Here is an 18,856-nt window from a genome sequence, read left to right as displayed (position 1 = left end):
GGAGAAGGGGGAGGGGGGAGAGGGAGGAGGGGGAATGGGGAGTGGGGGAGGGGGGAGAGGGAGGGAGAGGGGGAGAGGGGGGAGAGAGAGGAGAGGGGGGAGAGGAGGGGGGGAGGGGGGAGAGAGGGGAGAGGGGGGAAAGGGAGGGGGGAGAGGGGGGAGGGGGGAGAGGGGGGAGGGGGGAGAGGGAGGAGGGGGGAGTGGGGAGTGGGGAGTGGGGGAGGGGGGAGAGGGGGGAGAGGGAGAAGAGGGGGGAGAGGGGGGAGGGAGGAGGGGGGAGAGAGGGGGGAGGGAGGAGGGGGGAGAGGGGGGAGGGAGGAGGGGGGAGAGGGGGGAGGGAGGAGGGGGGAGAGGGGGGAGGGGGGAGAGGGAGGGAGAGGGGGGAGGGGGAGGAGAGAGGGGAGGGAGGAGAGGGGGGGAGCATAAGAAGGGAGGGAGGAGAGGGAGGAGAGGGGGGAGGGAAGGAGCAGAGGGAGGGAGGAGAGGGGGGGAGAGGGAGGAGAGGGGGAGAGGGGGGAGAGGGGGGAGGGAAGGAGCAGAGGGAGGGAGGAGAGGGGGGGAGAGGGAGGAGAGGGGGAGAGGGGGGAGAGGGGGGAGGGAGGAGAAGAGGAGAGTGGGGAGGGAGGGGAGGGAGGAGAGGGAGAGTGGAGAGGGGAAGGGACGGAGGCAGGGAGTATGGGAGTGAGTGAGTGAGTGAGCGAGCGAGTGAGTTGGTGAGTGAGTGAATTGGTGAGTTCGTAGATGAGTGAGTTGGTGAGTCGGTGAGTGAGTGAGCGAGCGAATGAGAAGATGAGTGAGTAAGTTGGTGAGTGAGTGAATTGGTGAGCGAGCGAGCGAGTAGGTGAGTGAGTGAGTGAGCGAGCGAGTGAGTTGGTCAGTGAGTGAGCGAGTAGGTGAGTGAGTGAGCGAGCAGGTGAGTAGGTGAATGAGTAGGTGAATGAGTAGGTGAGCGAGTGAGCGAGCGAATGAGTAGGTGAGTGAGTGAGTGAGTGAGCGAGTAGGTGAGTGAGTGAGCGAGCGAGCAGGTGAGTGAGTGAGCAAGCAGGTGAGTGAGTGAGCGAGTAGGTGAGTGAGTAAGTGAGTGGGCGAGCAGGTGAGTGAGTTGGTGAGCGAGCGAGTGAGTGAGTTGGTCAGTGAGTGAGCGAGCAGGTGAGTGAGTGAGCGAGCAGGTGAGTGAGTGAGTGAGCGAGCAGGTGAGTGAGTGAGTGAGCGAGCAGGTGAGTGAGTTGGTGAGCGAGCGAGCGAGTGAGTTGGTCAGTGAGTGAGCGAGCAGGTGAGTGAGTGAGTGAGCGAGCAGGTGAGTGAGTGAGTGAGCGAGCAGGTGAGTGAGTTGGTGAGCGAGCGAGCGAGTGAGTTGGTCAGTGAGTGAGCGAGCAGGTGAGTGAGTGAGCGAGCAGGTGAGTGAGTTAGCGAGCAGGTGAGTGAGTGAGTGAGCGAGCAGGTGAGTGAGTGAGTGAGCGAGCAGGTGAGTGAGTTGGTGAGCGAGCGAGCGAGTGAGTTGGTCAGTGAGTGAGCGAGCAGGTGAGTGAGTTAGCGAGCAGGTGAGTGAGTTAGCGAGCAGGTGAGTGAGTGAGTGAGCGAGCAGGTGAGTGAGTGAGTGAGTGAGTGAGCGAGCGAGCGAGTGAGTTGGTGAGTGAGCGAGTAGGTGAGTGAGTGAGTGAGCGAGTGAGTGAGTTGGTCAGTGAGCGAGTTGGTGAGCGAGCGAGCGAGCGAAGTGAGCGAGTAGGTGAGTGAGTGAGTGAGTAGGTGAGCGAGCGAGCAGGTGAGTGAGTTGGTGAGTGAGTTGGTGAGTGAGCGAGCGAGCGAGTGAGTGAGCGAATGAGTAGGTGAGTGAGTTGGTGAGCGAGCGAGTGAGCGAGTAGGTGAGTGAGTGAGCGAGTGAGTAGGTGAGTGAGTAGGTGAGTGAGTAGGTGAGTGAGTAGGTGAGTGAGTAGGTGAGTGAGTTGGTGAGTGAGTGAACGAGTAGGTGAGTGAGCGAGCGAGTGAATGAGTAGGTGAATGAGTAGGTGAATGAGTTGGTGAGCGAGCGAGCAGGTGAGTGAGCGAGCAGGTGAGTGAGTGAGTGAGCGAACGAGCGAGCGAGCGAGTAGGTGAGTGAGTGAGCGAGCGAGCGAGTAGGTGAGTGAGTGAGCGATGTGAGCGAGTAGGTGAGCGAGTTGGTGAGCGAGCAGGTGAGCGAGCAGGTGAGTGAGTGAGTGAGCGAGCAGGTGAGTGAGTAAGTGAGTGAGTGAGTGAGTAGGTGAGCGAGCGAGCAGGTGAGTGAGTGAGTGAATGAGTGAGTGAGCGAGCGAGCAGGTGAGTGAGTGAATGAGTGAGTGAGCGAGCGAGCGAGCAGGTGAGTGAGTGAGCGAGTAGGTGAGTGAGTGAGTGAGCGGTTGAGTGAGTTGGTCAGTGAGCGAGTTGGTGAGCGAGCGAGCGAGTGAGCGAGTAGTTGAGTGAGTGAGTAGGTGAGCGAGCGAGCGAATGAGTAGGTGAGTGAGTTGGTGAGTGAGTGAGCGAGTAGGTGAATGAGTAGGTGAATGAGTAGGTGAAAGAGTAGGTGAGTGAGTGAGTGAGTAGGTGAGTGAGCGAGCAGGTGAGTGAGTGAGCGAATGAGTAGGTGAGTGAGCGAGCAAGCGAGCGAGTGAGCGAATGAGTAGGTGAGTGAGTTGGTGAGCGAGCGAGCCGGTGAGCGAGTTGGTGAGTGATTGATTGAGCGAGTGAGCATGTGAGCGATCAGCGTTGTGCACCGGCAATCCGAGCGAGAAGGCCAGGGTGAGCATCTGCTGGGCCAGGTCGCTCGCGCTGGGGTCCATCGAGAGGCACCGCGTGGCGGTGGCGGTGGCGGCGGTGGTGGCGGTGGTGGCGGGTGGTGGCGGTGGTGGCGGTGAGCGCCGTGCACACGGCCATCAGCACGCGCCACGGGGAGAGCTGCGCACACCCACGGTGAGCGGCGGCACACGGCGGAGCGGTGAGTGCGTGGGCTCGCCGTGCAGTCTGTGAGAGGCTACACGGGGGGCCTTTGTCTTTGCGACTCACAGCGAGACAGAGCCAGGCGAGGGAGTGAGCGTGCGAGTGTGTGTGAGTACGTGTGTGAGCCTGTGTGAGCGTGGACAGAGGGGCATGTGAGCGTGTGAGCATGTGAGCATGTGAGCGCGTGTAGGCGTGCGTGCCCATGCGTGCGCACGCGCGCGTGCGTGCGTGCGCAAGTGCGTGCGCGCGTGCGTGCGCGTGTGAGTGCGCGTGTGTGCGCGCGTGCGCGGGCGTGCGTGCGTGCGAGTGTGTGAGCGCGGGCGTGCGTGTGTGAGTGTGTGCGTGTGTGCGTGCGTGCATGCGTGTGCGGGCGTGCGTGCGTGCGTGCGAGCGTGCGTGCGTGCGAGCGTGTGCGTGCGTGCGTGCGTGCGCACGCGCTCGCGTGTGTGCGTGCGTGCGTGCGTGAGTGTGTGCGTGCGTGAGTGTGTGCGTGTGTGAGTGCGTGTGTGCGTGAGTGTGTGCGTGTGTGCGTGCGTGTGTGAGTGAGTGTGTGCGTGTGCGGGCGTGCGTGAGTGTGTGCGTGAGTGTGTGCGTGTGTGCGTGCGTGTGTGCGCGCGTGCGTGCGTGCGTGAGTGTGTGCGAGTGCGTGCGTGCGTGAGTGTGTGCGTGCGCACGCGCTCGCGTGTGTGCGTGCGTGCGTGCGTGAGTGTGTGCGTGCGTGCGTGAGTGCGGGCGTGCGTGAGTGTGTGCGTGAGTGTGTGCGTGCGTGCGTGCGTGTGTGCGCGCGTGCGTGCGTGCGTGAGTGTGTGCGTGCGTGAGTGTGTGCGTGCGAGTGCGTGTGAGCGTGTGCGTGCGTGAGCGTGCGTGTGCGTGCCCACCTGCGCCTGCAGCAGGGAGGACAGCGCCCCGGCTGCGTGCAGCTGCTGCACGGCTCCCAGGACGCTCGCCAGCCACGGTCGCTCGGCCTCTCCTCCCGGCAGCAGCGCGTCCGCCTGGTACAGCCGCTCCAGCCTGACAACACAGCAGCAGCAGCAGCAGCAGTGACACAGCAGCAGCAGCAGCAGTGGCACAGCAGCAGCAGCAGTGACACAGCAGCAGCAGCAGCGGTACAGCAAATCTACAGCAGCAGCAGCAGGCGTTGTCAGGGTCGGGATCGAACCCACGACCTCCTGTGTACCACGCGAGGTGGTCAACATCTCCCAGCCACCGCGGTGCCCCTCAAGGCACCCCAAGCAGGCCCTCGTGCCAGGCTAGGTGCACCCCTCGGCGTGCCCCACCCCCCCCCCCCTCTCACCCGCTGGTCGTCAGCCTCCGGGCGAAGCTCTCTCGCAGGTCGGAGGTCACGCGGCTCGGCAGGGCGGCACCCGGGGAGGTCAGGGGTCGCAGGAGCCGCACGCTCACCGCCTGCAGCCGCGACCCCGCGGCGGTGACCCCCGCGGCGAGTGACCCCGGGGCTTCGACCCCAAACTCGCAGGGCAGGAAGCCCAGGGAGCCGGGGTCACAGGTCACCGTGGCCAGGAGCGAGCAGAGGGCCGGGCACAGCACCCAGTCACCCAGCACCTGCACCACGTGGGGGGGGGGGGTGGGGGGGGGGAGTGGGGGGAGGAGTGGGGGGGGAGTGGGGGGGGTGAAGGGGGGAGTGGGGGGGGAGTGGGGGGGGGGGGAGGAGGGGGGGAGGAGAAGTGGGGGGGGAGTGGGGGGGGTGAAGGGGGGAGTGGGGGGGGAGTGGGGGGGGGGGAGGAGGGAAGGGAGGAGGTGTGGGGGGGGAGTGGGGGGGAAGTGGGGGGGGGAGTGGGGGGGGGTGAAGGGGGGAGTGGGGGGGGAGTGGGGGGGGGGAGGAGGTGTGGGGGGGGAGTGGGGGGAGGAGTGGGGGGGGGAGTGGGGGGGGTGAAGGGGGGAGTGGGGGGGGAGTGGGGGGGGGGGAGGAGGGGGGGGAGGAGGTGTGGGGGGGGAGTGGGGGGAGGAGTGGGGGGGGGAGTGGGGGGAAGTGGGGGGGGAGTGGGAGGAGGAGGAGTGGGGGGGGTCGTGTCAGAGATGATGCACTCCACCCCCCAACCCCCCACTCACTCACCCACTCACCCCCCCACCCACCCCCCAACCCCTCACTCACTCACCCCCCCACCCCCCCACCCACCCACCCACCCCTCACTCACTCACCCCCCCACCCACCCACCCCTCACTCACTCACTCACCCCCCCCCACCCCCCACTCACCCCCCACTCACCCCCACCTCCCCCCCACCCAACCCCCCACCCCCCACCCCCCCCCCTCACCTGAGCGCCCCCCTCTGGCCAGGCCTCTAGGACGGCCGCCACGAACTGGAGGCCTCGGACCATCGCCGTGCGGCGGAGACGACCCAGCCGCTCGCGGGCAAACGGCCCCTCGCTCGCCCCCCCCTCCTCCCCCCCCCTTCCCCTCCTCCCCCTCCTCCATCCTCTCCTCCTCCTCCTCCTCCATCTCCTCCTCCTCCTTCAACACCGACGATGATGATGATGAGGTGGAGGAGGAGGCGAAGGTGGAGTGGTGGTGGTGTAGAAAGTACGAGAGGGTGGAGCAGATCTGGGAGCCGCAGCCGTCTGTGCGAGTGGTGGGGGAGGGGGGAGGAGGGAGGGAGATAAAGACAAAGGTTGTTCTCTATGCCAGGTAGCCTTCGGCTGGCTGTCTGGGGCAAGTGCTGTGAGCGAGGGGCGCCAGGTGGCACGGTGGGCGCACGGGTGGGTGGGTGACCAGGTGGGTGAGTGCTCAGGTGGGTGAGGGGATTGGTGGGTGGGTGAGTCACCAGGTGGGTGGGTGGGTGAGTGGGTGAGTGGGTGACCAGGTGGGTGAGTGATCAGGTGGGTGAGGGGATTGGTGGGTGGGTGAGTCACCAGGTGGGTGGGTGAGTGGGTGAGTGGGTGACCAGGTGGGTGAGTGATCAGGTGGGTGAGGGGATTGGTGGGTGGGTGAGTCACCAGGTGGGTGGGTGGGTGAGTGGGTGAGTGGGTGACCAGGTGGGTGAGTGACTGGGTGGGTGGGTGAGTCACCAGGTGGGTGGGTGACCAGGTGGGTGGGTGAGGGGATGGGTGAGTGAGTGATCAGGTGGGTGGGTGGGTGGGTGACCAGGTGGGTGGGTGGGTGACTGGGTGGGTGAGTGATCAGGTGCGTGGGTGGGTGACTGGTTGGGTGGGTGAGTGAGTTAGTGGGTGGGTAGGTGAGTGAGTGAGTGGGTGGGAGAGTGAGTTAGTGGGTGAGTGGGTGGGTGAGTGGGTGGGTGGGTGGGTGAGTGGGTGGGTGGGTTGGTGGGTGGGTGAGTGGGTGGGTGGGTGAGTGGGTGGGTAGGTGGGTGAGTGGGTGGGTGGGTTGGTGGGTGAGTGGGTGGGTGGGTTGGTGGGTGGGTGGGTGAGTGGGTGGGTGGGTGAGTGGTTGGGTGGGTGAGTGACTGGGTGGGTGACCAGGTGGGTGGGTGAGTGACTGGATGGGTGGGTGGGTGACTGGGTGGGTGGGTGACAGGGTGGATGGGTGAGGGGATGGGTGGGTGAGTGATCAGGTGGGCGAGTGATCAGATGGTTGAGTGAGTGAGTGACCAGGCGATCACATGCACCCATGCGCACACGCGTACACACACACACAAAGACAAAGATTTCCCATGTAGCCTCAAGAGACTGTAGGGGCAAGTGCTGTTAGCGAGTAGCAGCACCACCTATGAAGGCCACCGGCACTGTGGCACACGAGGGGGTGGGTGGCCAGCACCACACCCGGCCGCCTTTGTCTCCCCAGTGGCGATGTTTACTACACACCGCAGCAGGTACTCATTTGAGGCTGAGTCGACCTAGGGGAGGCCCAGGTGGTCGTGGTGGTGGTTGTGGTGGTGGTTGTGGTGGTGGTTGTGGTGGTGGTGGTTGTGGTGGTGGTGGTGATGGTGGTCGTGGTGGTGGTGGTCGTGTTGATGGTGGTGGTGGTCGTGGTGGTGGTCGTGGTGGTGATGGTGGTCGTGGTGGTCGTGGTCGTGGTGGTGGTGGTCGTGGTGGTGGTGGCGGTGGCGTTGGTGGTCGTGGTGGCAGCGTTGGTGGTCGTGGTGATCGTGGCGGTGATGGTGGTCGTGTTGATGGTGGTCGTGGTGATGGTCGTGGTGGTGGTGGTGATGGTGGTCGTGATGGTGGTGCTGGTCGTGATGGTGGTCGTGGTGATAGTCGTGGTGGCGCTGGTGGTCGTGGTGGCCGTGGCCGCGCCGGCAAAACAACCGCGGCAGCTCCCCTACCGCGGCACTCACCGGCAAGCAGCAGGCGCGGCGAGAGCAGCCGGGCGGTGAAGAACGCCGTGTAGCCGTCCAGCGGCGCCAGGAGCCGCTCCAGCCACCGCAGCCGCGACGCCACGGAGCCTCCGGGCGGCACTGGCGCTGGGGGGAGCGGTGGCAGCGGTAGTAGCGGTTAGCGCAGTGGTCACGTGACAGCCGCGGTCAGTCACGTGACCACCACTAAGCCTTGGTGACGTGGCAGCCGCGGTCAGTCACGTGACCGCCACTAAGCGCCGAGTTGCCGTGGTGACGTGACAGCCGTGGTCAGTCACGTGACCACCACTAAGCCTTGGTGACGTGGCAGCCGCAGTCAGCCACGTGACCGCCACTAAGCGCCGAGTGGCCTTGGTGACGTGGCAGCCGCAGTCAGTCACGTGACCGCCACTAAGCACCGAGTGGCCGTGGTGACGTGGCAGCCGCAGTCAGTCACGTGACCACCACTAAGCCTTGGTGACGTGGCAGCCGCAGTCAGCCACGTGACCGCCACTAAGCGCCGAGTGGCCTTGGTGACGTGGCAGCCGCAGTCAGTCACGTGACCGCCACTAAGCGCCGAGTGGCCTTGGTGACGTGGCAGCCGCAGTCAGTCACGTGACCGCCACTAAGCACCGAGTGGCCGTGGTGACGTGGCAGCCGCAGTCAGTCACGTGACCACCACTAAGCCTTGGTGACGTGGCAGCCGCAGTCAGTCACGTGACCGCCACTAAGCACCGAGTGGCCTTGGTGACGTGGCAGCCGCAGTCAGTCACGTGACCACCACTAAGCATTGGTGACGTGGCAGCCGCAGTCAGCCACGTGACCGCCACTAAGCGCCGAGTGGCCTTGGTGACGTGGCAGCCGCGGTCAGCCACGTGACCGCCACTAGGCCTTGGTGACGTGGCAGCCGCAGTCAGTCACGTGACCACCACTAGGCCTTGGTGACGTGGCAGCCGCAGTCAGTCACGTGACCACCACTAGGCCTTGGTGACGTGGCAGCCGCAGTCAGCCACGTGACCACCACTAGGCCTTGGTGACGTGGCAGCCGCAGTCAGCCACGTGACCGCCACTAAGCACCGAGTGGCCTTGGTCACGTGACAGCCGCAGTCAGCCACGTGACCACCACTAAGCCTTGGTCACGTGACAGCCGCGGTCAGTCACGTGACCGCCACTAAGCACCGAGTGGCCTTGGTCACGTGACAGCCGCAGTCAGCCACGTGACCACCACTAAGCCTTGGTCACGTGACAGCCGCGGTCAGTCACGTGACCACCACTAAGCACTGAGTGGCCGTGGTGATGTGACAGCCACTCATGGCGGTTGTTGTTGTTGTTGTTTGTGAGAGTGTGTGGTGCTGCTACACCTGGGTCATGGCGGTTGTTGTTGTTTGTGAGCGTGAGATTGTGTGGTACTGCTACACCTGGACTGTGATGTGACAGCCACTCACGGCGGTTGTTGTTGTTGTTGTTTGTGAGCGTGAGATTGTGTGGTACTGCTACACCTGGACTGTGATGTGACAGCCACTCACGGCGGTTGTTGTTGTTGTTGTTTGTGAGCGTGAGATTGTGTGGTACTGCTACACCTGGACTGTGATGTGACAGCCACTCACGGCGGTTGTTGTTGTTGTTTGTGAGATTGTGTGGTGTTGCTACACCTGGGCTGTGATGTGACAGCCACTCATGGTGGTTGTTGTTGTTGTTGTTGTTTGTGAGCGTGAGATTGTGTGGTACTGCTACACCTGGGCTGTGACGTGACAGCCACTCATGGTGGTGGTTGTTGTTGTTGTTTGTGAGATTGTGTGGTGTTGCTACACCTGGGCTGTGATGTGACAGCCACTCATGGTGGTTGTTGTTGTTGTTGTTGTTTGTGAGATTGTGTGGTGTTGCTACACCTGGGCTGTGACGTAGACCAGGTGGGTTTGTGTGTGGGCGTCGTTGCCACCGGCTGCTACTCGCTAACAGCACTTGCCCCTACAGTCTGTTCAGGCTATACGGAGGATCTTTGTGTGTACCTGTGTGTGAGTGTGTACCTGTGGGTGTGTACCTGTGTGTGTGTACCGTGTGTGTGTGTACCTGTGTGTGTGTACCTGTGTGTGAGTGTGTACCTGTGGGTGTGTACCTGTGTGTGTGTGTGTACCGTGTGTGTGTGTACCGTGTGTGTGTGTACCGTGTGTGTGTGTACCTGTGTGTGTGTGTACCTGTGTGTGTGTGTGTGTACCTGTGTGTGTGTACCTGTGTGTGTGTACAGTGTGTGTGTGTGTACCTGTGTGTGTGTGTGTGCGTGTGTACCTGTATGTGCGTGTGTACCTGTGTGTGTGTACCTGTGTGTGTACCTGTGTGTGTGTACCTGTGTGTGTGTGTGTACCTGTGTGTGTGTGTGTGTACCTGTGTGTGTGTACCTGTGTGTGTGTGTCCCTGTGTGTGTGTGTACCTGTGTGTGTGTGTGTACCTGTGTGTGTGTACCTGTGTGTGTGTGTGTACCTGTGTGTGTGTGTGCATGTACCTGTGTGTGTGTGTACCTGTGTGTGTGTGTACCTGTGTGTGTGTGTGTACCTGTGTGTGTGTGTGTACCTGTGTGTGTGTGTGTACCTGTGTGTGTGTGTACCTGTGTGTGTGTGTGTACCTGTGTGTGTGCACCAGGCTGCGTTGGCTGGGTCATGTAGCCCGCATGCCCAGCCACCGCATGCCTAAACAGCTTTTGTTCGGCCGGATCGAGGGGGCTAAACGGGCGCGGCACGGGCTAGAGAAGAGATGGAGTGATGTGGTACAGGAGGACGTGGAGCTGAGTGGACTTGCCGATGACTGGTACCAGCGGTGTCAAGATCGGCCTCAGTGGAGGAGGCTCGTGAAGGACGCTACTGGGCAGTTGGAGGCAGTCGCCCTCCAACAACAACGGAGGGCGGAGGAGCGACGCTCACAACAACGAGCGGAGCGCTGGGTGGCTAAAGCACAGCAAGTTGGCACAGTAGGGGGCACAGGTGGTGCATCAGCCACTCGTCTCGGTCATCTCGGTCAGTCGACCCGTGGCATCTGGGTCTGCCCCGTGACCTCCTGCCAGCGGGCGTTCGACACTTCACGTGGCCTCAGGGTGCACATGGCCTGGCACAAGCGTCGTGGTGACGTCACCGCCACTTAGTGGCGAATGGCGGTTGTTGTTGTTGTTGTTGTGTGCACCTGTGTGTGTGTGTACCTGTGTGTGCGTGTGTACCTGTGTGTGTGTGTACCTGTGTGTGTGTGTACCTGTGTGTGTGTGTACCTGTGTGTGTGTCTCTGCTCACGATCATTAAGGACCTTCATGATGGTGAGCGGTCCCGGGTAAAACTACGTGGCCGGGAGTCGGAGCCTTTCCCTGTACACCTTGGGGTGCGACAGGGATGTCCTCTGGCTCCCACATTATTTAACATCTATTTCGACTGCGTAGTTCGTGAAGCCTTCAATAGCTGTACCGGGGGAATTACCATTTGGTACAGATACAATGGGAGGCTGATCGACGCCCGGGTGCGATCAAGGGATGGCTCCCTATTGGTCAACCACGTTATGTATGCCGATGATTTGGTAATAGCTGCTCATTCAGAAGAGGAGTTGGAGACGCTGCTGCTGAGACTGGAGCGTGCCACTAAGAGGTGGGGCCTTACCATCAGCCCCACCAAAACTAAGCACCTGCCTGGGTATTTTGTACCATCGGGCACTCCGCCCCCACAACTCCCAATCGGTGATGGGGCAGTTGTGGAGAGAGTAGAGAGTTTCCCATACCTGGGCAGTGTGCTCATGACCAGCTCCAGTTTATCAGCAGAGGTCTCACTCCGAATCAGTCGAGCGGCAATATCTTTTCATCGGTTGCGTAACGCTGTGTGGAAGCTACCTGGTCTGTCGCTCCGCACGAAGCTTCAGGTCTTCTCGGCCACGGTCATTCCCTCCCTTCTCTATGCTTGCGAAACGTGGACCCCCCTAGTGGAGCATCTTCGCCGGTTGGAAACATTTAGGCTGGCCTGCCTACGATCCATCCTGGGTTTAACCAGGCTGGATTGTGTGAGGAGCTCACAAGTCCTTGAAAGATCTGGGCAAAGTCCCATCAGTGAGCTCCTCCGGCAGGCAAGGCTGCGTTGGCTGGGTCATGTAGCCCGCATGCCCAGCCACCGCATGCCTAAACAGCTTTTGTTCGGCCGGATCGAGGGGGCTAAACGGGCGCGGCACGGGCTAGAGAAGAGATGGAGTGATGTGGTACAGGAGGACGTGGAGCTGAGTGGACTTGCCGATGACTGGTACCAGCGGTGTCAAGATCGGCCTCAGTGGAGGAGGCTCGTGAAGGACGCTACTGGGCAGTTGGAGGCAGTCGCCCTCCAACAACAACGGAGGGCGGAGGAGCGACGCTCACAACAACGAGCGGAGCGCCGGGTGGCTAAAGCACAGCAAGTTGGCACAGTAGGGGGCACAGGTGGTGCATCAGCCAGTCATCTCGGTCATCTCGGTCAGTCGACCCGTGGCACCTGGGTCTGCCCCGTGACCTCCTGCCAGCGGGCGTTCGACACTTCACGTGGCCTCAAGGTGCACATGGCCTGGCACAAGCGTCGTGGTGACGTCACCGCCACTTAGTGGCGAATGGCGGTTGTTGTTGTTGTTGTTGTTGTTGTGTGTGTGCGTGTGTGTACCTGTATGTGCGTGTGTACCTGTGTGTGTGTACCTGTGTGTGTACCTGTGTGTGTGTGTGTACCTGTGTGTGTGTGTACCTGTGTGTGTGTGTACCTGTGTGTGTGTGTGCGTGTGTGTACCTGTATGTGCGTGTGTACCTGTGTGTGTGTACCTGTGTGTGTGTGTGTGTACCTGTGTGTGTGTGTACCTGTGTGTGTGTGTACCTGTGTGTGTGTGTACCTGTGTGTGTGTGTGCGTGTGTACCTGTATGTGCGTGTGTACCTGTGTGTGTGTGTGCGTGTGTACCTGTGCGTGTGTACCTGTGTGTGTGTGTACCTGTGTGTGTGTGTGTACCTGTGTGTGTGTGTACCTGTGTGCGTGTGTACCTGTGTGCGTGTGTACCTGTGTGCGTGTGTACCTGTGTGCGTGTGTGTACCTGTGTGTGTGTGTGTACCTGTGTGTGTGTACCTGTGTGTGTGTGTACCTGTGTGTGTGTGTGCGTGTGTACCTGTGTGTGTGTGTGTACCTGTGTGTGTGTGTGTGCGTGTGTACCTGTGTGTGTGTGTGTGCGTGTGTACCTGTGTGTGTGTGTGTGTGTACCTGTGTGTGTGTGTGTGTACCTGTGTGTGTGCGTGTGTACCTGTGTGTGTGTGTGTGCGTGTGTACCTGTGTGTGTGTGTGTACCTGTGTGTGTGTGTACCTGTGTGTGTGTGTGTGTACCTGTGCGTGTGTACCTGTGCGTGTGTGTGTGTACCTGTGTGTGTGTGTACCTGTGTGTGTGTGTGTGCGTGTGTGTGCCTGTGTGTGCGTGTGTACCTGTGTGTGTGTGTGTACCTGTGTGTGTGTGTGTGTGTACCTGTGTGTGTGTGTGTACCTGTGTGTGTGTGTGTGTGTACCTGTGTGTGCGTGTGTACCTGTGCGTGTGTGTGTGTACCTGTGTGTGTGTGTACCTGTGTGTGTGTGTGTGCGTGTGTGTGCCTGTGTGTGCGTGTGTACCTGTGTGTGTGTGTGTACCTGTGTGTGTGTGTGTGTGTACCTGTGTGTGTGTGTACCTGTGTGTGTGTGTGTGTACCTGTGTGTGTGCGTGTGGAGCGGTAGTATCGTGGTTACCCTACGAACTCTGCGACCCGAGTTCGATTCCCGCTCACGGCCAACACCACCGGTGACGGCGATTATCTGAACCGGTCCCGGGCCTCCCCTAGGTCGACTCAGCCTCAAACGAGTGTCCCGGTGCGATGCCGTGGAAAAATCATCGGCCACCGACGAGGTGAGGTTACCTGCACCACCTCCACCACCTCCACCTCCTCCACCTCCACCACCTCCACCACCTCCTCCACCACCTCCACCACCACCTCCACCACCACCTCCACCACCTCCACCACCGCCCTCAAAGCAGTGAACCAGGAAGGCTGGGCCACCATCCGAGTTCAGGCGGCTAGTGAGCCACGAGGTTGGACTTGACACACCTAGTGGGGGGTAGTGGGCGGGGGGGGGGGGTAGTGGGTGGTAGTGGGAGGTAGTGGGGGATAGTGGGGGGTAGTGTGGGGTAGTGGGAGATGGTAGTGGGTGGAGGGGGGTAGTGGGTGGGTGGTAGTGGGGGGGTTAGTGAGTGGGGGGTAGTGGGTGGTAGTGGGTGGTAGTGAGGTGGTAGTGGGGGTGGTAGTAGTGGGTGGTAGTGGGTGTTAGTGGGTGGTAGTGGGTAGCTGGTAGTGGGTGTTAGTGGGTGGTAGTGGGTGGTAGTGGGTGTTAGTGGGTGGTAGTGGGTGTTAGTGGGTAGCTGGTAGTGGGTGGTAGTGGGTGGTAGTGGGTGGTAGTGGGTAGCTGGTAGTGGGTGTTAGTTGGTGGTAGTAGGTGTTAGTGGGTGGTAGTGGGTAGCTGGTAGTGGGTGTTAGTGGGTGGCAGTGGGTGGTAGTGGGTGGTAGTGGGTGGTAGTGGGTAGCTGGTAGTGGGTGTTAGTGGGTGGTAGTGGGTGGTAGTGGGTGGTAGTGGGTGGTAGTGGGTAGCTGGTAGTGGGTGGTAGTGGGGGGTAGTGGGGGGTAGTGGGTGGTAGTGGGGGGTAGTGGGTGGTAGTGGGGGGGTGTGCTCTGACCGGGCAGCATCGTGACGAGCTGACAGAACACGTGGAGACACTGCTGCCGGCAGTGCAGTAGTGTGTAGCTGGTAGTGGGTGTTAGTGGGTGGTAGTGGGTGTTAGTGGGTGGTAGTGGGTGGTAGTGGGTGGTAGTGGGTGGTAGTGGGGGGTAGTGGGGGGGTGTGGTCTGACCGGGCAGCATCGTGACGAGCTGACAGAACACGTGGAGACACTGCTGTCGGCAGTGTGTCTCCACCCTGCCGCATTGCAGCAGCAGCCACTCAACCAGGTCGGGCAGCGTCGCTCCCGCAGGGAAACCCCTACAGCCACAACCACCACCACAACAACAACAACCATAACCACAACTACTACAACCACCACTACCACGACAACAACCACTACAATCACAACAACCACAACCACCACAACCACAACAACCACCATCACTACAGCCACAACCACCACAACAACCACAATAAACCACCACCACTACAGCCACAACCACCACAACAACAACAACCACTACAACTACTACAACCACCACTACAACCACCACCAGAACCACAACCACCACAACCACCACAACCACCGCCCTACGCCAGTGAGCGGCGGCGCCAGGCTAGGTGTGCATTGAGGCCATCATGTGACTGCTGTGCCAGGCTAGGTGCAGGAGGAGGAGGTCACGGGACAGACCCAGCAGGTGCCATGGGTTGACTGCTGTGCCAGGCTAGGTGCAGGAGGAGGAGGTCACGGGACAGACCCAGCAGGTGCCATGGGTTGACTGCTGTGCCAGGCTAGGTGCAGGAGGAGGAGGTCACGGGACAGACCCTAGCAGGTGCCATGGGTTGACTGCTGTGCCAGGCTAGGTGCACGAGTAGGAGGTCACGCGACAAACCCAGCAGGTGCCATGGGTTGACTGCTGTGCCAGGCTAGGTGCAGGATGAGGAAGTCACGGGACAGACCCAGCAGGTGCCATGGGTTGACTGCTGTGCCAGGCTAGGTGCAGGAGGTCACGGGGCAGACCCTGCAGGTGCCATGGGTTGACTGCTGTGCCAGGCTAGGTGCAGGAGGTCACGGGACAGAGCCAGCAGGTGCCATGGGTTGACTGCTGTGCCAGGCTAGGTACATGAGGTCACGGGACAGACCCAGAAGGTGCCATGGGTTGACTGCTGTGCCAGGCTAGGTGCAGGATGAGGAGGTCACGGGACAGACCCAGCAGGTGCCATGGGTTTCCTGCTGTGCCAGGCTAGGTACATGAGGAGGTGGTCACGTGACAGACCCTGCAGGTGCCATGGGTTGACTGCTGTGCCAGGCTAGGTGCAGGAGGAGGTGGTCACGGGACAGACCCAGCAGGTGCCATGGGTTGACTGCTGTGCCAGGCTCGGTGCAGGAGGAGGTGGTCACGGGACAGACCCAGCAGGTGCCATGGGTTTCACTGCTGTGCCAGGCTAGGTGCAGGAGGAGGAGGTCACGGGACAGACCCAGCAGGTGCCATGGGTTGACTGCTGTGCCAGGCTAGGTGCACGAGGAGGAGGTCACGCGACAAACCCAGCAGGTGCCATGGGTTGACTGCTGTGCCAGGCTCGGTGCAGGAGGAGGTGGTCACGGGACAGACCCAGCAGGTGCCATGGGTTTCACTGCTGTGCCAGGCTCGGTGCAGGAGGAGGTGGTCACGGGACAGACCCAGCAGGTGCCATGGGTTTCATTGCTGTGCCAGGCTAGGTGCAGGAGGAGGAGGTCACGAAACAGACCCAGGTGGTGCCATAGGTTGACTGCTGTGCCAGGCTAGGTACATGAGGTCACGGGACAGACCCAGCAAGTGCCATGGGTTTCACTGCTGTGCCAGGCTAGGTGCAGGCACGTGTCCGTGTGCTCCACCCCACCTGGGTGTCCGTCTCCGCTTGTTCGGCTGCATGAGCGAGGAGGCTTTGTGTCGAACGATGCGACAGATGTGACCCAGCGCCGCTTTGCACTGCACCACCGTGCCTGCACACAAAGACAAAGGGGCCCCGTGTAGCCTCGGACAGAGTGTCGGGGCAAGTGGCGGCGAGTACAGAGCAGCGGAGGCACGCGCAGCAGGGAGTAGACGATTCAGAGTACGGGGCACGCCCAGGGTTGGGATCGAACCCAAGACCTTCCGCGTACCAGGCGAGGTAGTTAACATCTCCTAGCCACTGCGGTTATGATGATGATGATGAGAGAGAGAGAGACGCAAACTCCAAATATACAGCAGCAGCAGCAGGCGTCGTCAGGGTCGGGATCGAACCCAAGACCTTCCGCGTACCAGGCGAGGTAGTCAACATCTCCTAGCCACTGTGATGATGATGAGAGAGAGAGAGACGCAAACTCCAAATATACAGCAGCAGCAGCAGGCGTCGTCAGGGTCGGGATCGAACCCAAGACCTCCCGCGTACCAGGCGAGGTAGTCAACATCTCCTAGCCACTGTGATGATGATGAGAGAGAGTGAAAGAAAAACGCAGACTCCAAATCTACAGCAGCAGCAGCAGGCGTCGTCAGGGTCCAGATCGAACCCACGACCTCCTGCACACCAGGCGAGGTAGTCAACATCTCTTAGCCACCGTGGTGATGATGATGATGAGAGAGAGAGACGCAGACTCCAAATATACAGCAGCAGGCATCGTCAGGGTCCAGATCGAACCCACGACTTCCCGCGTACCAGGCGAGGTGGTCAACATCTCTTAGCCACCACAGTGATGATGATGATAAGAGAGAGACGCAGACTCCAAATCTACAGCAGCAGCAGGCATCGTCAGAGTCGGGATCGAATCCACGACCTCCTGCGTACCAGGCGAGGTGGTCAACATCTCCCAGCCACTGCGGGCGGCTAGCGTGACTCACCCTGGCAGTCGTCATCCCCATGAGCCAGCGCCAAGCAATCGACAAAGTCCACCAGCACCTCCATCAGGAACTCATCCACCAGGGTGGACTCTTCCCTGATGGCGGGGACGAGGAGAGGAGAGGGAGGGAGGAGAGGGAGGGAGGTGCATACATAGACTCCTCTTCTTGGTTTTTTCGGTAAAGTCACGTAGAAGGGAAGTAATAAAATAATAAAAGTCACGTAGAAGGGAAGTAATAAAATAATAAAAATAAAACATAATAAAATGAAATGTTTCATTTTATTATGTTTTATTTTTATTATTTTGTTACTTCCCTTCTACGTGACTTTACCGAAAAAACCAAGAAGATGAATCCCTGCAGTCACGAAAGCTTTAAATCGAAATACATAAACTCCCTTTAAGAGTGTGCTCCTAATCTCAGCTCGTTACCTGCATAAAAGACACCTGGGAGCCAGAAATCTTTCTGATTGAGAGGGGGTCAAATACTTATTTCCCTCATTAAAATGCAAAATAAATTTATAACATTTTTGACATGCGTTTTTCTGGATTTTATGTTGTCATTCTGTCTTTCACTGTTCGAATAAACCTACCATTAAAATTATCGACTGATCATTTCTTTGTCAGTGGGCAAACGTACAAAATCAGCAGGGGATCAAATACTTTTTTCCCTCACTGTACATAGGCTCACACAGTAGAGACCCACAGACTACTCAAACAGCAGAGACCCACAGACTACTCACACAGTAGAGACCCACAGACTACTCACACAGTGACCCACAGACTACTCACAGAGACCCACAGACTACTCAAACAGCAGAGACCCACAGACTACTCACACAGTAGAGACCCACAGACTACTCAGACAGAGACCCACAGACTACTGACACAGTAGAGACCCACACACAGCAGAGACCCACAGACTACTCACACACAGAGACCCACAATGCACCTGAAGTGCCGGTAGATGCTGTTGAACGCCAGGGCAGCCCCAAGGCGGCTGCTGGCGGCCGGGTGGAGCGCCAGGCGATGGACGCGCCGGAACACCGACTTGGCGTTGAGGGAGGCCGTGGTGCCGGTTGTGGCGGTGGTGGTGCCGGTGGTGGCGGTGGTGCCGGTGGTGGTGGTGGTGGAGTCGGCCTGGCGCAGCGACCAGGAGAGGAACTCCCCGAGGCAGCGAGCGCTCAGATCCCGCAGCGCGTTGTCGGTAGGGTCCACCAGACCCTCCTGTGGGGGTGGAGGGTGGGTGGGGTGGGTGGGGTGGGTGGGGGAGTGGGGGGGGGCGTGAGGGGGAGAGTGGAGGGGAAGTGGGAGGGGGAGTTGGGAGGGAGTGGGTGCGATGGGTGGGGTGGGTGGGGAAGTGAGGTGGGTTGGGTGGGGTGGGTGGGGGGGAGTGGGGTGGGTGGGTGGGGGGGGGCGTGGGGGGGAGAGTGGGGGAGAGTGGGGGGGAGAGTGGAGGGAGAGTGGAGGGGGAGTGGGGGGGAGAGTTGGGAGGGAGTGGGTGCGATGGGTGGGGTGGGTGGGGTGGGGTGGGGTGGGTGGGGGAGTGAGGTGGGTGGGGTGGGTGGGGGGGAGTGGGGGCGTGGGTGGGAGAGTAGAGGGGGAGTGGGGGGGAGAGTTGGGAGGGAGTGGGTGCGATGGGTGTCAATGAGTCAGTGAGTGAGTGAATGTGTGAGTGTGTGACTGTGTGAGTGTGTTCATGAGTCAGTGAGTGTGTGTGTGTGCGAGTGTGTTCATGAGTCAGTGAGTGTGTGAGTGAGTGTGTTCATGAGTCAGTGAGTGTGTGAGTGAGTGTGTTCATGAGTCAGTGAGTGTGTGAGTGAGTGTGTTCATGAGTCAGTGAGTGTGTGAGTGAGTGTGTTCATGAGTCAGTGAGTGTGTGTGCGAGTGTGTTCATGAGTCAGTGAGTGTGTGTGCGAGTGTGTTCATGAGTCAGTGAGTGTGTGTGCGAGTGTGTTCATGAGTCAGTGAGTGTGTGTGCGAGTGTGTTCATGAGTCAGTGAGTGTGTGTGCGAGTGTGTTCATGAGTCAGTGAGTGTGTGAGTGAGTGTGTTCATGAGTCAGTGAGTGTGTGAGTGAGTGTGTTCATGAGTCAGTGAGTGTGT

General features: G+C 60.3%; 2 protein-coding genes across 2 annotated transcripts in view; both read right to left on the bottom strand.

Annotated features, from left to right (window-relative positions):
- LOC144952818 (DNA-dependent protein kinase catalytic subunit-like) overlaps nt 1–5,354 on the bottom strand; it is a 49,523-nt gene extending 44,169 nt beyond the window's left edge. Inside the window, exons 1-4 of the mRNA XM_078883285.1 lie at nt 5,226–5,354; nt 4,247–4,512; nt 3,831–3,963; nt 2,730–2,910 (exon numbers count right to left, since the gene is read on the bottom strand). Of these exons, the coding sequence (XP_078739411.1) occupies nt 2,730–2,910; nt 3,831–3,963; nt 4,247–4,512; nt 5,226–5,288 (643 nt within the window). The 5' untranslated portion in view covers nt 5,289–5,354. The remainder of the gene's footprint in view (nt 1–2,729; nt 2,911–3,830; nt 3,964–4,246; nt 4,513–5,225) is intronic.
- A 232-nt stretch (nt 5,355–5,586) lies between these two features.
- Nucleotides 5,587–18,856, bottom strand: part of LOC144952817 (DNA-dependent protein kinase catalytic subunit-like) — a 62,469-nt gene continuing 49,199 nt past the window's right edge. Inside the window, exons 28-34 of the mRNA XM_078883284.1 lie at nt 17,704–17,978; nt 16,756–16,850; nt 15,779–15,881; nt 14,088–14,215; nt 13,153–13,290; nt 7,198–7,327; nt 5,587–5,626 (exon numbers count right to left, since the gene is read on the bottom strand). Coding sequence (XP_078739410.1) covers nt 5,587–5,626; nt 7,198–7,327; nt 13,153–13,290; nt 14,088–14,215; nt 15,779–15,881; nt 16,756–16,850; nt 17,704–17,978 — 909 coding nt within the window. The remainder of the gene's footprint in view (nt 5,627–7,197; nt 7,328–13,152; nt 13,291–14,087; nt 14,216–15,778; nt 15,882–16,755; nt 16,851–17,703; nt 17,979–18,856) is intronic.

Source organism: Lampetra fluviatilis, chromosome 70 (genome assembly GCF_964198595.1).
Source record: "Lampetra fluviatilis chromosome 70, kcLamFluv1.1, whole genome shotgun sequence".
NCBI lineage: Eukaryota > Metazoa > Chordata > Hyperoartia > Petromyzontiformes > Petromyzontidae > Lampetra > Lampetra fluviatilis.
The sequence above is the reverse complement of the archived record's forward strand: the minus strand, read 5'-3'. Positions and strand labels throughout refer to the sequence as shown.